The following is a 17087-nucleotide window of genomic DNA, read 5'->3' on the forward strand; positions in this document are numbered from 1 at the left end:
CTAAACTGCAGGGCTCAAGTAATCGTCTCGCCTTAGCCTCATGAGTAGCTAGGATTACAGGCCTGTGCCACCATGCCTGGCTAATTTTTTAACTTTTTGTACAGATGGGCTCTCCCTATGTTGCCCAGGCTAGTCTTGAACTCCTGGCCTCAAGCAATCCTCCTGCCTTGGCGTCCTAAAGCACTCGGATTACAGGTGTGAGCTATCGTGCCCAACTGTCATTTTACTATTTCAAATTCTGTAACTATTAACATCTGAAATCTTAATAACTAAACACTGCTATTAAGTAACTGTTAATTACATTTATATCTTATTATCATATTCAGGAATAAGAATCTAGAAGAAAATACAACAAATTGTTAAACTCTCAGAATAGGACTGAGAGATGGGTTTTCTGAGTTACATGCTTTCACATAATAGTTGCATATTTTTTACAATAATCTTGCATTACTGTTGTAATAAAATAGAAGATTTTAAAAACCCGAGGGTCACTGGGTACCTAAGAAAGAAACGTTAACTACAGAGATTAAATAATGATGGCATAGGATGGCTGGGGTTTTCTTTGTGGGAGGGTGGGAGAGAGGAGGAGGAGAAAAAGCTAAAAATATCACTTAACACCCTCTGTCAATCTTTTCTCCAGTTCCTCACCTTTAACATTATCTCAGTAATCCAGACTAAGAACCTTAATTTTACATGCATTATCAACAACTCCTTTTTATCACCCATATTTAAGAATTTACCATATTCTATCAATTTTACCTCAAAACAATGCAGCCTTCTATTTTCTTTTTTATCCCCAGGATTATTATCTCAATGATTTTCAAGCTTTTTAAAACAGCAGAATCCTTTTTTTCCCCTAAGAAATTTGACATAAAGTCAGTTAAAGTCACACCAAAGCTATTTTTAGAAATACAGTTTTTGGTCGAGCGCGGTGACTCACACCTGTAATCCCAGCACTTTGGGAGGCCGAGGTGGGCGGATCACCTGAGGTCAGGAGTTCGAAATCAGCCTGACCAACATGGAGAAACCCCGTCTCCACTACAAATACAAAATTAGCCGGGCCTGGTGGTGCATGCCTGTAATCCCAGCTACTTGGGAGGGTGAGGCAGGAGAATTGTTTGAACCCGGGAGGTGGAGGTTGCCGTGAGCCAAGAGCAAAAAACTCCGTCAAAAAAAAAGAAATACAGTTTTTATAGTAACTTTTACTTACTCTAATATCAATAAGTGATGATAAGATAGTTTTAAATACAAAGTTAGAAATTAGGAGTTAGGGATGAGAGTTAAAGCTTACATCAATCTACCATTCAGTTTACATTTATCTCTCTCACCCTTTATCTGATTCACGCACCTATACAGTTGCAAATGGTAACATTTTACCTACTGTTTATTTTGATATTAAGCTAACTCTTCAGATAAACGTAGCAAGGGAACCTTGGCTCTATGGTCTACACAAAAATGGGTTATCTTGGCAAAAACAGCTGGCTCCAATGTGGAATTAAGCATCTTCAAATTTGATTGTGTAGTTCTTTTTTAACAAGTTTTTCACTGTTAAATATATAATTTAGAAATGAAATTTGCATCAAACTTCAAAAGAACCCCTGAAGCAGCTCTATGTAGCACAATTCGGTACATACTGTTGCCTTACTTATCTCTTATCTGGGCTCTAACATTACCTCTCCCGGCTCCCAGTGTATCCTCACTTGTTTTCCTTACATGCAGCTGTCTGATTAATCTTGCTACAGCACAAATACTGTCTGCACAGACATGACTTAAGTCTGGTTCCTGACACTTGAAGCCCTCTGTGATATGAACCCAATCCAATTTTCAAGTCTCTTCCTCATTCCCCACCCAAATTCCACACTACAGCAAAGGCATTGTTTTCCATTTCTGAAACAGATAGTTTTCAACCATACAGCCTGTTCTTACCACTCTTATATATCTGTCTGGAAGTCTCCTATCTTACTAAGTCCACCTCAGAAAGTTATGCTCATCTTTTAGAGCTCAGCTCAAACCCCATAACTCTGCTCAATGTTACTCTCACCTCTAAATATGCTAAAGAATTCTGAATTTCAAAATAGTTAATCATATCTACACTAAATTGTATGTTAAGAAGGAGCGCATCAATTTTTTTTAGTACTGCGTGTGAAATCTATATAAAACCTGACTAATAGATGAATGTTTAAAACTACCCAGCAAGTGATGGCAATCTAAAACTGGATTATGGTGATGGTCACATAGCTCAATAAATGGATGCTATCACCAAATTGAGCACTTAAAATGGGTGAATTTTTATATCTCAATGAAGTTGGCTTTTAAAAGCAAGAACACACAGAAAGTATAAAAGAGGTTACTAAGAACTAGGAGAAGCAGGGAAGGAGGTTTAATTATTTAATATGCACAGAGTTTCTGTTAGTGTAGTGTTATGATATTCACATTGGTTTTTGTCCAGGTTCTTGGCTCGTAACTCCCATAAAATGTTAGTATTTTGTTATGTTTTGTTACAATGTTGTTAAAATGTTTTAATATAATGTTAAAACAAAGATAGTAACAGCCCTTTCCCAAAAGAAACCCCCTTCTTGCCTGGGGACTAGACTGCCATTGTAGGACTAACAAAGTAGGCACAAGATTAGAAATTATGGTTTAGGAGTCGTGCAGCTGGGGGCTACAAGATTCCGACCCTTTAGCTAAGATCAGTGCGTGGGGTATTTTGCAGACCCTGCACTTGATGGATCAGCTGGCACCATCCAGATGGATAAACTGGCTCATTTGATCTTGTGGTACCCACCCAGGAACTGATTCAGCACAAGAGGACAGCTTCAACTTCCCATTATTTCTTCTTCTGACCCAACCAATCAGCACTCTCGACTCACTGGCCTTCCCCAACCCACCAAATTATCCTTAAAAACTCTGACCTCCGAATGCTCGAGGAGACTGATTTGACTAATAAGAAAACTCTGGTCTCCTGCTGGAAAAAAAAGGCACAACTGGATAATGATTTAAGGACACTATACGTAACTTTGAAATTTAGGGACGAATGCAGGATTGTGCAATGGGTACACAATTCTATCAACTGAGTAAAAAGACAGAAAAAGAATCCAATGGGGTTTCCTAAAAATACTGAAAAAAAAAAACTTCACCATCAGCTGATAATGATTGCTAACGATTGCTAATTTGTTAGGTTCTATATTAACTAGGTTATCACTACATCGTTCCATACTGTAGGATTCTCAGTATTTTATATATGCAGAAAACAGAACTTTCTAAGCCTTGGTCTGTTTCTCACTTAATAAATACCACAACAAATGAGGACTTCCAGTCTTCTCTTATGATAGATAAGAGGTGCTACCTACCCGAATAGTTACTGTGTGATTGGCAGATGGTCTCAAGAGAGGCAGCCGGATCCCACATCGAGGCATTCTTCTCATTTCCTCAATGGGAGTTCCAAGCCACTTCTTATCGGGAGAAAGGTGAGGCGGAACGTATTTAGGGATCTTCCTTTCTGTTCTTTGATGTTTGGTTTCGCATTGTTCTTTTCTAAGGTCAAGACAAATGTATTTAGTCACAAATTATTTGCTGTTTTAATTCCTTTAGATACACAAGCACAAAACTTACCCAGATGTTATTGTTTAAAGTATGCCATACTTGGTCACTCATTTCATTATGTTTTATATTTACAATCAACAGAAAAACTTATAAAGCTTATAAAACTCAAGAGCTTATTTTTAACAGTCTGTGGAAGAAAGTTCCAAACACATGTAAATCACCTTCTCAAAACAGAAATGAGTCATGGTTCACAGTATCATCTACACAGTAATTTTCAATGAAGTGAACTCACTATTGCATGCTGACTGTACTATCTCAGGAAACTCAGATCACAGAAATCATGGATGGGATTTAAGAATCCATATGGGGTAATGGCAAAATATAAGCTTTGTAATATGACACACCTGGATTTAAATCCCAGCATTACCACTCAGAAGGTGCATGATTCCAGCGAATTCTCTAACCCAAATCTCAGTTTTCACATTTAGTGAGTATAATACCATCTGTCTGCCTGTCACGGCATTAAACAGTGTAAAAAAAAAAAAAAAAGTGTAATACACAATGGCCTACAAGAATGTCTGGTTGAAGAAACAGTAGCTGCTATCAACCTAGTATTTTCATGTTCTAGTTATTCCCATAAATACCAAAAGGAAGCTCATGAAACTAAAAATCTGATTTCTAATACTCATTTTATTTCTTGTTTTCTGTTTCTAGCCTTTTTAGAGTTTAAACTTTAGAGTCTAGGTTTAAATTTCGCATAAGTAGTTAACAAGAAACAAAACCATTTCTTTGCTTTACTAGAAATCATAGCTTCGTTAAACTCCCTTACAAAACTATAAAGCATATTATGCTATTGGAGAGATATTCCTCACAGAAAATTACCTTCTGTCCTCTGCTTTGGGCAGTCTCATGAAATGATCTGTGATTTTAGAATCCTTTCTTCCATGTTGCTTGGAATTTCTGCATTCTACATTCAGGCTAGAAATATTTCCAGGTAGTTTAGCATTTAAATCATTCATTCCAGTGCGACTCTCTCCTCCTTCAAATTGGAAATGTAATCTAACTTCACCTCCCTTAGTAGAATACCGTTTCCTAAATTCAATGTCAGCGTCTCTTGCTTGGAACCTTGAAGGTTTATTTGTTGTTTGGGAGGAACTACCATCTTCTTGTTCATCAAAACCTGGACTTGTCTCCTCATCTGCTTCTGAGTCTTGACAACTATTTTTAGAATTATCCACATCCATCGGTGACTCGGGTTCACTTTCCTTCTCAAATGGAGGAGAATTTCCTAGGCAACTTTCTTGTCTACTCAATTTGTTGTCATTTTTTGGTCCAGTACCAACATCCTCAGAGCCAGCATCTGACAATGGACTCTCTGGCACGACGTCTATCTCCTCTTGCTGACAACTTGCACAGTCTTCCCCAGGATGGCAAGACTTGCTGCACTTCTGGTGGCTTCCGGCTTCTCTGGCCTGTTCATCTTCTGTAGTCTGCTTTGCATTTACAAGCTTTACCGTTGTGAGAAACTGTTGATTGTCTCTATTTTCTTCACTATCTGTGTCACTGTGATCTTCATTCTGAGGTGACCGATCAATATTAGCATTACTAAACTGCTCTGGTACCAGGGTTACTGTCTGAGGTTCACTTTCCAAAAGCTGCTCCACGTGTTTCCCTTCATTTTGCCACTTACACATTGCTGCAGTCTGATGCTGGTTCAAATACTGTGTACTTTTTTCAATGGGTGACTTATCAAGACTTAGCTGAGAAACATTTTCTAATTTTTCTACATTATGTTGGTAAAAGTTATCTTTTTGTACAGAACTCATCATGGATTCTATTCTTGTATTGTTGTTTTCTTTACTATCCAAACTACAAGAGAACAGAAAGAACTAAAAACAACTTATAATACAAAAAAGTCACTTATCCAATCATACCCCCAGTGTCACAGCAGTAATTAAACTCCCTTTAGTTACCTGAGCACACGTCTTCCATGACTCCATGCCTTTGCATGTGCCCCTAATGCCCTCCCTGCAGCTGTGTGTCTGGCAAACACCTGCCTTTCCTTCAAGTCATAAATGTCACTCACTTCTCTATGCAGTCTTACTTTAGGGACCAAAAGTAAAGTTGAACATTTGTTTCTTCTACACACTAACCACCACTGTGCCTTCTCATACCTTTTACTATTGCATCCATCACACTAGGCAGTAAGTATGTGTTTTTGTGTGTGTGGCCACTGCTACACTGTAAGTATCTTAAAGACACAAACTGGCCGGGTGCAGTGGCTCATGCCTGTAATCCCAGCACTTTGGGAGGCCGAGGCGGGCGGATCACGAGGTCAGGAGATCGAGACCATCCTGGCTAAACCTGGTGAAACCCCGTCTCTACTGAAAATACAAAAAATTAGCCAGGCATGGTGGTGGGCGCCTGTAGTCCCAGCTACTCGGGAGGCTGAGGCAGGAGAATGGTGTGAACCCAGGAGGCAGAGCTTGCAGTGAGCCGAGATCTCGCCACTGTACTCCAGCCTGGGTGACATAGCGAGACTCCATCTCAAAAAAAAAAAAAAAAAACAGAGACTATTCCTGTCTCATCTCAGTATTTCAAGTATACAGGACCGTCCCTGGCACACAAGACTCTCTAAAAAATTACTTTTAAGGTGATTTTGAATTAACATAGATAAAGGAGAAAGAAAAGCATGAACAAAGAAAGAAAATACTAAAGCAACAAGATAAAACATCCATGTATTATTATTAATTTCTCTATATAGGAATGTCTCTATACCTTTCTGATTCCGCTGTCTTGATTCCTTTAGTGTCCATCCAACTGGTAATAGTCTTTTGTTTGAAAACTATAAAAAAAAATGTATATTCACACATTCCTTCAAACAGAAAACATATACAGCATATTATACGTGCAAGGAACTATGCTAGGTTCTACAGGTTAAACAAAAGATTAATAACTCAAGTATTTGCCCTCAAGTAATACCAGTAAGATAGGAACATAAATGTTAATACATATGACACAGGGTAGAAAATGACTGGTGCCTAAGAGAGTTGGTATGGCGTAACGGATAACAGCATAGGCTATGGAATCAGAACATTTGCATTCAAATCCTGATTCTCCCATTAGCTTCCTAAGTTACTCTGTGAGGGGTCATTTCTCCGTATCTTAGATCCCTCATTTGTAAACGTGCAAAATAACTATCTCTCATGAGATAAGGCTTAATTTAAGTAAAAATACTTTATGTGAAGTGTTTAGGGCATTACTGGTTTATGCTTAGTAAATGTTGATTCTTAATTATCATTATTATTAAAAGAGGTCCTGATAAAGGAATTAAGGTTATTTCTGAGGAAGACACTACTTCGGTGAACAGGAGAAACTGGGGCATAATCGGTATGATTTCTTTGGAAAAGGTAAGGCTTGAATTATGCCTTGAAAAGTAAACATGCAAGTCACATAAAAAGAAAATTATAAGCAAAAGCACCAATATCGGGGAAATATAAAGAACTTAAAAAGAAAGCAAAAGAAAATATGGTTGAAAAAGCCAGGATCATATCATACAACAGGATCTTGAATGACCCACAAAGAGAAGTACAAAAAATGTGTTGAAAGATATGATTCCTCTCATCTAGGAGGCTCACAGTCATGCATGACAGCTGGAGGATAAATCTGAGGGGCAAGAGTGAAGAGCTTATTGCCAGAAACCAGGGAGAAAGCTACTAGTCCAGGTCAGTGGTTCCTAAACCATCTGGATCATCAGGAAGCCAGCCACACCCAGTCCTACTGAATCAGAATCTATATGTGAGTAGGATGAAGGCATGAGGGGAGCTGGAATCTTTTTTTTTTTTTTTTCCAAAAGTGATTTTGATAATCCACTAGATTGAACAGTGACTGGCCAAGAACATAAACTAGTCCTTGTGAGAGTGGTAAAAGTGAGGAGAGTCATTACAGACTTCACAATAAGAGGGGAAGTTAAAAGTGACTTTAAGCTTTGGGCTTGAGAGACTTGAAAAATAATGACAGCCTTAAGTAGAAATATGGAATATAAGAGAATTATGTTTAGGGAAAAAGTATGATTAGGTCGATTCTGCCTATACTAAATTTGAGATGCCAAAGAAGTAACTAGATAGAAAACAGTATCACTACTTTTGGCTTCCTAAGGTTTCCTTCCCAACACACCAGCAGATAGTAGCAACAGTAGAATTGATAGCTCAGGAAAGGGAGATGCAATATAAATAAATACAAGCCACATTTTATATAATCATTAGAAGTAAGTATGCTGTCAAAATTTAACATATTGAACAGGGATTAAATGTACATCATATTTTAGTATCAGAAATAAAATCTTAAACATTCGCAAATGTTTAAGATTTGAGATACTCACTAAATTGAATGTAAGAATCTTAGCACACTAAGTCACAGGATCTTTCTTATTTACCTACCTCTCCTCAAATACCATATTGAGCAAAACAGATGCAGGCTCAAACAGACGAAAATCAATAGTTTATTTTTCATTGAGATAATGGCATAATCAAAATACATTTCAGACAGGGAGAATTTTATACCAGAAAAATATTCAGTTGCTATATAATCTTTACCTTCCACAAAATACTTATAATCCAACTAGTAAAAATCTTTGATTAGTGTTTCAAAAATAGTTTCTATCACAAAAAAGTAATCATGCATAGTGATTTCTCATTGTTAAACACCATTACTTCAATGATTTTATTTAGCATTTCTGCAGATCAGGCTTCAGAGAAAAAAATGAGCCTCAGTCAGAGGGAGTAAGAGGATAAACCATCTGATTCTGAAACTTTTTCTATAGTTCTGTATTCTCTATTTATTTTCTTTATATCAAATACAGCAAGTATAGTTTAGAAAATCCTCAAATTGGGCCAGGCGTGGTGGCTCACGCCTGTAATCTCAACACTTTGGGAAGCCAAGATGGGCTGATCACGAGGTCAGGAGATCGAGACCATCCTGGCTAACATGGTGAAACCCCGTCTCTACTAAAAATACAAAAAATTAGCCGGGCGTTGTGGCGGGCGCCTGTAGTCCCAGCTACTGGGAGGCTGAGGCAGGAGAATGGCGTGAACCCAGGAGGTGGAGCTTGCAGTGAGCTGAGATCGTGCCACTGCCCTCCAGCCTGGGCAACAGTGTGAGACTCCATCTTAAAAAAAAAAAAAATTCCTCAAATTACAAACCAGTAATATGCCAAAACATTCATTTTTTGAGTTGGTTTAGAAGTTAAAACATCTTTTTTCCATAAATATAAGGATTAATGTTAAGATGCAATGACTAGGTTCCTACAACACACACGAAGCACACACTCCAGTGATAAGTCTACAGAACCTAAAGACTGCACACATCATTTCATGAAAAACCAGGAGTGTTCCAGCAATGGTGAGGAAGAGAGCTCTCTCATGTAGCCCTGACCCTGAGAATGTGTTTTCTCTCCAGTTTCAGGTTTCCTGAAGCCTGAGGAAGGGATGAAGGAGGAAAAGCAAGAGGTGAGGAACCAGTATCTTCTGCTAATAAAACACTGATCAGTCCTTCTTAGGGCCTCAGAGAAAGGACTGCTTACTGCTCTTTGCAATATCACTACTTTTGGCTTCCTAAGGTTTCCTTCCCAACACACCACAGGACTGTGTCAGAGCTTTATCCCTCTTGCTCCTGAAGCATAAAATGATGCTTTCCAGGTTTCCTGTGATTTTTCACTAGAAATAGTCACAACAAGGCAAAAAGAGTGGCAATAAGAAGTGACGAAGATACAAGATCTAGAGTCAGATCATCTTGGATTGAGATCTTTGTTCAGTCACTTACTAGTACCATCTTGGTCAAGTTGCTTCATTTTGTTAAGCCTTTATTTACTCACCCAGAAAATGAAGCTAACAACACCTACTTCTAAGGGTTATGTTGATCAATTAAAATGCAAAAATTAGAGAAAATATTGTGTTCAGTCTCACAAAACACTCAACAAATATGTTATCTCCCGACATTTCCACCCAGTCTTTTTTTTCCCCACTGAGATCAGTAATTCTTCAACTTTGACTTCACACCATTTACATTTACTCTCATCAGTAACATTACTCAGTAACCAGTGTATTTTAATCAGCAGGTCATTCAATTAACAGCTATAGATAGAGCCAAAAGGCACAAAATGCAGTAACATTCACCTGCATTTCAAAGGCACGCTCCACTTTCACAAAAAGTCCATAGCAACGCATCTGGATAAACCCTTTATCATCACAATGTGAATAACATGCTGAGTTCTGCCAATCTGCAAGTTTGCAGATTTTTTTTTTTTCTTTTTTCAGAAGTGGGGTCTCGCTATGCTGCTTAAGCTGGACTGGAACTCCCAGGCTCAAGTGATCCTCTTGCCTTAGCCTCCCAAGTAGCTGGGACTACAGGTGCATGTCACCATGCCCAGCAAAATTTGCGATTTCAGTCAATATAAGAAACGTGCCCAGGAGGATAAATAATGTAAAATTTAAAGATAATGAGTAAATATCCATTTCTCTACCCCACCTACTTGTCCTAAGAAAATTATGTATAAAAATTTAAATACCAAGTTCCTAAAGGAATCCCAAAAATTCAAACAATGGGCTTTTGATACAAATATAGTCTTTGAATATTGTTAATTGGTGTCCTGTCCCAGGTATATAGAAAACATTTAAACACGTGAAATACAGCCCCAAGTATTCATTTGGTACCTCTTCTGCAGAAATCTTAAGATACAACCAGTGAGGACTGACTGTCCTCACCCCTATTTGCAACTAACTCCTCCTTCTTTACATGCAAATAAGGTTAATGAAACCACAAATTATCCAGTCACAGGAGCTGATGTACACCTGAACACACACCTGAAGTTCACCTTCAGTTCCCTCTCCCCTATACCAAGTTCTCTGAAATCTACATCCTAAATTTTAAAGCCATCCCTTTCGTATACCCTTTAAACACATCACTTATTAGACAACTGCCGTGTTTCTTGCAACTAGTCTCCCTGTCTATAGTCTTGACTATCCAGTATTCTACAAACTACAAATAACCAGTCAATTTTCAATGAAATAACACAGACAATACAAGAATGCATCACACATAGTAAAGTTAAGTATTATTTCATGGAGCATTTATTTCAGTTATAAATATGGCTTATTTGCCAGGTTACATATATTTCTAACTCTGTATACCGGATAAAATTTATGCTGTGGGTTGCAGTTAGAAAAGTCCAAAAGCCACTGTTTAAGCCATATTTTCTAAAATATTAACCAAATGGTATTCCCACACTTAAAAGCTTTTTAGTGGTTTCTCCATCAACCACAGAATAAGGTTGAAATTCCTTAAAATGGAACTTGAGTTTCTTCATAAGCTCCTGCCTGCCACTCAGCCTCATCTGACACTCCTCTGTCATCTTATGCTCCAGTCTTACCAACTTTTGCATGTCTTATTCCCTCTGCATGTATAATTCTTTCTCCTCCTGATTTATACAGCAAATCTTCCTCATCCTTCAAGGCTCAGTGAAAGTCGGCTTGGTACTGCCCCTAAGTATGAAGACATCTAAGTGTACACTCCTCATCAGAGAACTGCCCAAGCTCTGCCCAGCCTCTTACACTGTTAACGAATGCATCCTTTTTGAAATGCTCTCCTTTGCCTGACACAACACAAGCCAGGCTTTCCTTCCACCTCTGCAGCCGCTTCTCTTCAGTCTACCCTTGAACTTCGGTGTTCCTGAGGCTTCTGCCCTAGGTCAACCTTTACTTTCTCTACATGTTTATATGTTATCTATGCCCATAGCATCCATTACAATGTTTATGCCAAGAACTCCCCAATCTACTTCTCCAGCACAGAAATATTTCTTCTCAAGCATCCCATTCTTTCATGAATCCATCCCCTTCCCTATTGCCAGCATCCAGGTCTAAGTTACAATTTTTTCCAACCTAGATTAGCTCCTTAACTGAGTCTTGAGACTCCACTTGAGTTCCTTTCCAATCCATTCTTTATTGTCCACACACCAGCCACACAGACTTTTCAACAAATAAGTCTAATCAAATCACTCCCCTCCTAAAAATCCCTGAGTAGCTTCTCAATGCCCTTAAAGCTCAAAATCCTTAGCAATGTCTACATATCCAATTTGATTTGACTTTTTTGTACCACCCTGCAGCCTCATCTCTCACTCTCTTGCGTTCACTCTATGTATCAATTACACTTCTGTTTTTGTTTTGTTTTGTTTTTGTTTTTCTGAGGCGGAGTTTCGCTCTTGTTGCCCAGGCTGGAGTGCAATGGTGCCCTCTCGGCTCACCGCAACCTCCGCCTCCCGGGTTCCAGCGATTCTCCTGTCTCACCTGCCTCAGCCTCCCGAGTAGCTGGGATTACAGCTGCCCGCCACCACGCTCGGCTAATTTTTTTTTTGATTTTTAGTAGAGACGGGGTTTCACCACACTGGTAAGGCTGGTCTTGAGCTCCTGACCTCAGGTGATCCACCAACCCCGGTCTCCCAAAGTGCAGGGATTACAGGTGTAAACCACCGCGCCCGGCCTCAATTGCACTCCTGAAACACTCCCTTACTTCCTCCTCATCTAACTTCTACTCATTCTAAAGTTCTCAGAATAAGCATCTCATCTTCTGGAAGACTATTTTCGATCCCATAAATTAGATTAGGTAGAACAATCTGTCCTTCATCTATCAGAACATCCATTACCTTTTATTATATTAACTTTTGCTATTGTCTATCTCTCCAGATAGATTTCAAGGTATGAAGGCAGAGGCCAAGCTTCTCTTGTTCAACACTGCATGCCAGGGACGGGTACAATGCCAGCTTAGACTAACAGCTCTGCACCCTGGGACCCAGAATCTGAACAAGTGAAGTTGTTTTCTTCCTATCTAGAGGCTAAAGCGTCCCACTGTTTCACATACACAATTACATCTCCTTGACGACTAAGGCAATTTCTCAATTAAATCTGAAGAAGCAAACAGGTGGTGGAGTCTCCTGCCATTTTCCGCCCTATGAGTGACTTGCTCATCAGTTTCTCACATCAATAGCACTGGGAAAAATGCGGCCCCATTCACCCACTAGTGGCTTTGGTAGCTCAGCAAGTGGACCTCAGCATGATAATGCACACAAGACCAGAAAGGAGTGACTGGAGACCCTGGGTTCTCAGACTGAGACCAGAAGGTTCCGGCCGAGGCGAAGGACAAAGATTTTTACTTTCCCACGTACCAAGCGAGGTGGCGCTGCCTCTGTGCTGTCCCGCCCGCCCTGGGACGCAGGCTGGCGAGGACGGTGGGACCCTGAACTGCACGTGAGCGTCCTTGGGGTCGAGGACGCGCCTCTGCCTGCTGGGAAAGCTCCGGGCGTCTGAAGCAGCCGGCGAAGTTGGAGCGGCGCCCCAGCGGGGTCGCTTGGTGCAGGGTTCACAGTCGGGGCCCGCATTCATGCTGGGACCCGCAGCGCACTGTCCCCGGGCCGGCCCGGGCGGAGAGCCTCATTCACTAACCGTGAGAGGGATGGACTGCACCTCCTTCTCAGCGCCTCCCCGCACCATTCCCTCTCCGCTGCTTCCTGCTTCCGCAATTGCTGACCCGCCGGCCTCCCAAGTCAGGCCGTAAACAGTCTCTTGCCGTCCCTCCTCCACTGGCACCCCACCTGCCTCAGAATGAGCCGCTTTGATTCGGGATTCGTTCCCTTTCCCACCACCGGAAAGCTGCCGTCAGGCGCTTCCGGCTTCCGGGGCGCACACTGCCGCAAAGCGGAAGTGCGGCGCTTAGCAGGAACCGGCGCCCGGAAGGTCAGCGTGTGAAGGAGGCGCTAGGAACGCGGGGGTTACCCGCTGTTATTGAGGAGCAACGGCCCAGCGGACCACCCAGACTCGAGACAGCGGCGGGAACCACTCGGTTTGCTGAGATACCATGGAAGGAGGCGGGGGAAGCGGCAACAAAACCACAGGGGGATTGGCCGGCTTTTTTGGAGCCGGCGGAGCAGGTTACTCGCACGCGGATTTGGCTGGCGTCCCGCGTAAGTATGGGGCCTACCTTGCGATTATTTCTGACTGGTTCTTGCGTGTTCACTAAAGTTGCGCGTCCCATGTTTTATGTTTTTTTGTTGTTTTTTTTTTCCTTTCTGGCATTTACAAGCTTCAGCACCAGTGGTGGGGTTAGTGTGTCTGCATGGCTGCTCTTTCAAGATCGAAAGGCCTTAAAAAGGGCCACGGATCTCCCGGGGAAGCTGTCCGTGACTGACCTGGACTCGCGAGATCATGCATGTTTTCTTAGGTTTATAGCCAAGCCTCGTGTCTTTTGTGTGTGGTGGGCCGTGTGATTGGCCCTTGATTAAGAGTAGAGCCCAGCTTTGGGAGTAAATGTATTCCAAATAGCAAGCCGCAGTTAACTTTTTAGTACACAGCGACGTATTCTGAACCCCCAAGTAGCCGTCAGGACAGAACATTCAGTAGTATTGCATATAAGTGAGAAATAAATATGACTTGGGACAGGCTGGGAAACTATCTTTAGGAGCTAGGAAGTAAGCTGAACTTTAAAGGTGATATATAGACATGAAGAAAGAAGCCAGGTAAGAATTATAGGAAAGGAAATAAGCAGCAACATAAAGGATACAGAGGCATAAAATACCTTGCCTTTGCCTCTCCTCAGTCTTGCGAATATGTTTTCCAGAACTTTAGTACTTTGTAACTGTGGTTATTCAACTGGATAAATAGAACTTGGACCTAAAGATAGGCAGTTGGTCGTGGATAAAGCCTTTACGAAAGTACTTTCTTTTTAGAGAATCCTTGTAATATTTTTCTAGGTGTTTTATACTAAAGGACAACAACAGCAAAATATGTTCAGACTGACTAGTGCAAAAAAATATAAAAGAAAAGACCTTTCATATCCCTGGTGTCACCTTTGTCATAAAACGGAATCTACAATACAAGGTGTTTTGTTCTGTTGGTTTTTTTTGTTTTTAGAGTCAGGACCTCGTTCTGTCACCCATGTTGGGGTGCTGTGGCATGATTATAGTTCACTGATGCCTCGCACTCCTGAGCTCAAAGAATCCTCCCCTTTAAGCCTCCTAAGTAGCTGGGACTCTAGGCACGTGCCACCACGCCTGGCTAATTTTTTTTTTTTTGACTTACGGAGATGGGATCTCCCTGTGTTACCCAGGCTGGTCTCAAACTCTTGAGCTCAAGCCATTCTCCTGTCTCAGCCTCCCAAAGTGCTGGGTTCCTAGGCCTGAGCTACCACTCTACCTGTTTAGAACACAGTTTCATATTAATCTTAATATCTCTGAGTTTCAGAGCACAAACGGCATATGCTTCCTTAATGTGACAATATTGTTACCTTAATTTGATTAAGATTTGAAGGTAAATTGAGGGACCAGGGAATGAACACCATTTACTGAACTTTTACAGTGTGCTAGCTAGTTTTCTGGGGGCAGGACTATAGTGGGTTTTTTGTGTTTTTTTGTTTTGTTTTGTTTTGAGAAGACTCTTGCACTCACAGAGCTTACATAATACTGAGGTAAGCCAACAAACATAAATTAAAACATTACAGTTAGCGGTAAGTGCTGTAAAAGGGAATAAAGCAGAGTCATGAGATTGTGATGGAAGCAGGATGCCATTTTAGAACGGGTTAGGGAAAACATCTTAAGGGAGTTGACATTTGAGCTGTGACCCAAATACAGTACAAATGCTTGGGAGGCAAGTATCCAGGAAATTAGCTAGTGCAAATGTCCTGAAACAAAACAAATTTGGTATGTTTAAGGAACAACTCTTAGACCACTCTGTCTTCATAGTTACAAGGGAGTTGGATCAGTTGAAGATTGTGAAATCAGAGAGGTAGGGAATGACAGCTAATGTAGGGTTTTGTAGGTTATGGTAAGGAGTTTGGATTTTCTTAAGAAAAATCACTGTAGTTGCTATGTAGACAGTGAGTTGAAGGGGCAAGAGAAAGCAAGGAGTTAGGTAGGAAGTTGTTGCTGTGAGATATGATGGTTTGACTAGGATGGTAGCAATAGAGATAAGTAACACAATTCAAAATAGGTGTTGAAAATAGAATAAACAGGACTTATAATTGATGAAAAGATCAGAGGCATAGGTGATGCATATATTTGTGAATTAACTGCTGAGATACAGAAGAATCCAAAGATTGATAGGTTTTACTGTTTTCAGTGTTAGTGAATTCAGGTCTGGCCCTCTGAAACTTTGTGTTTGCTTTTGCACAGACCCACATACCTGTGGTCATGACCCAAGGATTCTCAACTTTGCCATAGTAAATCAATCGTTAATAGTAATACGTGAAGGAACTGCCTTGAAATACTTACATACAACATGTACACAGTCAAAAAACCCAACCCAACCACTGTTTTTCCCATGGAATTGATTAGTCTTTTCTCAGTCTTATTCTGCAATTTACATAGTCACCAAGCATTCTTGTACTAAATTGAAAGAAATTTACTTTATAAATGGCCTAGGCTACACTTCCTGTAAGTTCAGTAATCTGATCTATGACACTGCGAATATCTTACTGGTGTAAAAGCCTGAGCCACCAGTGGAAAACCTGGTTTGGGATTGAGGGTCTGAGGATATCCTGAGTCAGCCCCCAAACTGACAGGGAGGATAAAATGGGAAAAAATTTTCGCCTTCAGTGAGCCTATAAAAATTGCAAACACATGTAACAATCAGGAGCTGGATTAACTCTAACCGAATTAACTTAAAGAATGTTGTTGCAATGTGACATTCTGTTTTCTCTCTAGTAACTGGTATGAACCCTCTGTCTCCTTATTTAAATGTGGATCCGCGATACCTCGTGCAGGTAAGATTAAGATTTTACTAGTTTGGTGCATTATTTTACCATTAAAAAAAAAACGCCAAGTGCTATGCTGACTTGAACTATGACATACACTTCTGGAGACAGTAAGTTTCTGGTCTCCATTCACCCTTTTTTCCTCACAAACACTAGGAGCTTGGCCTGCATCTCTCTGAAATCAGTTAATTACCTTCAAAGGCTTATTTTTTTAAAACTAGAACGGAATTAATTTTTCAAAGCACCCCAATAAAAGTATTGGGGTGCCTAATTACAAAGTATGTGGGGTTTTTTTGTTGTTGTTGTTTGTTCGTTTGTTTTGAGATGGAGTTTTGCTTTTGTCCTCCGGGCTAGAGTGCAGTAGCGCGATCTTTGCTCACGGCAACCTCAGCCTCCCAAATTCAGGCTGTCGTCCTGCCTCAGCCTCCGGAGTAGCTGGGACTACCACAACGCCTGGATAATTTTTGTATTTTCAATACGGACGGGGTTTCACCATGTTGGCCGGGCTCCCAAAGTACTGGGATTACAGACAAAGTGTGTTTTAAAGCTCAGTTTACAATATCAGGGTTCTTTTGACTAAGCATCAAAAGTTTCAAAGAGTATCTTTTTGAATCCAAAATATATTAGGAAATATATCTTGGATATATTAGGAAAGCAAGGTTGATTTAACACCTGAAAATTAATGTATTGTGCCATATCAATTTATAATAAAGCAATCAAGGAAAGAATATAGACCATGTGCTTATCTCAGT

At 40.4% G+C, this 17087-nt stretch overlaps 2 protein-coding genes across 7 annotated transcripts in view; one reads left to right on the plus strand and one right to left on the minus strand.

The window, feature by feature from the left end:
* The window catches only part of PARG (poly(ADP-ribose) glycohydrolase), a 133138-nt gene extending 119428 nt beyond the window's left edge, over positions 1 to 13710 (minus strand). The window contains exons 1-4 of one of the 5 annotated variants that reach the window (XM_033208544.1): positions 13570 to 13710; positions 6322 to 6388; positions 4426 to 5412; positions 3351 to 3534 (exon numbers count right to left, since the gene is read on the minus strand). In XM_033208544.1, the coding sequence (XP_033064435.1) occupies positions 3351 to 3534; positions 4426 to 5412; positions 6322 to 6359 (1209 nt within the window). In that variant the 5' untranslated portion in view covers positions 6360 to 6388; positions 13570 to 13710. Of the gene's footprint in view, positions 1 to 3350; positions 3535 to 4425; positions 5413 to 6321; positions 6389 to 12757; positions 13274 to 13569 lie in introns of those variants that run through there. The other 4 variants (XM_033208543.1, XM_033208542.1, XM_033208545.1 and 1 more) reach the window with 4 other exon arrangements.
* Positions 13272 to 17087, plus strand: part of LOC117082060 (mitochondrial import inner membrane translocase subunit Tim23) — a 34177-nt gene continuing 30361 nt past the window's right edge. The window contains exons 1-2 of one of the 2 annotated variants that reach the window (XM_033208547.1): positions 13272 to 13552; positions 16286 to 16344. In XM_033208547.1, the coding sequence (XP_033064438.1) occupies positions 13447 to 13552; positions 16286 to 16344 (165 nt within the window). In that variant the 5' untranslated portion in view covers positions 13272 to 13446. The remainder of the gene's footprint in view (positions 13553 to 16285; positions 16345 to 17087) is intronic. The other variant, XM_033208548.1, reaches the window with a different exon arrangement.

Source organism: Trachypithecus francoisi, unplaced genomic scaffold (genome assembly GCF_009764315.1).
Source record: "Trachypithecus francoisi isolate TF-2019V2 unplaced genomic scaffold, Tfra_2.0 Lachesis_group9, whole genome shotgun sequence".
In the NCBI taxonomy this organism is placed as follows: Eukaryota; Metazoa; Chordata; class Mammalia; order Primates; family Cercopithecidae; genus Trachypithecus; species Trachypithecus francoisi.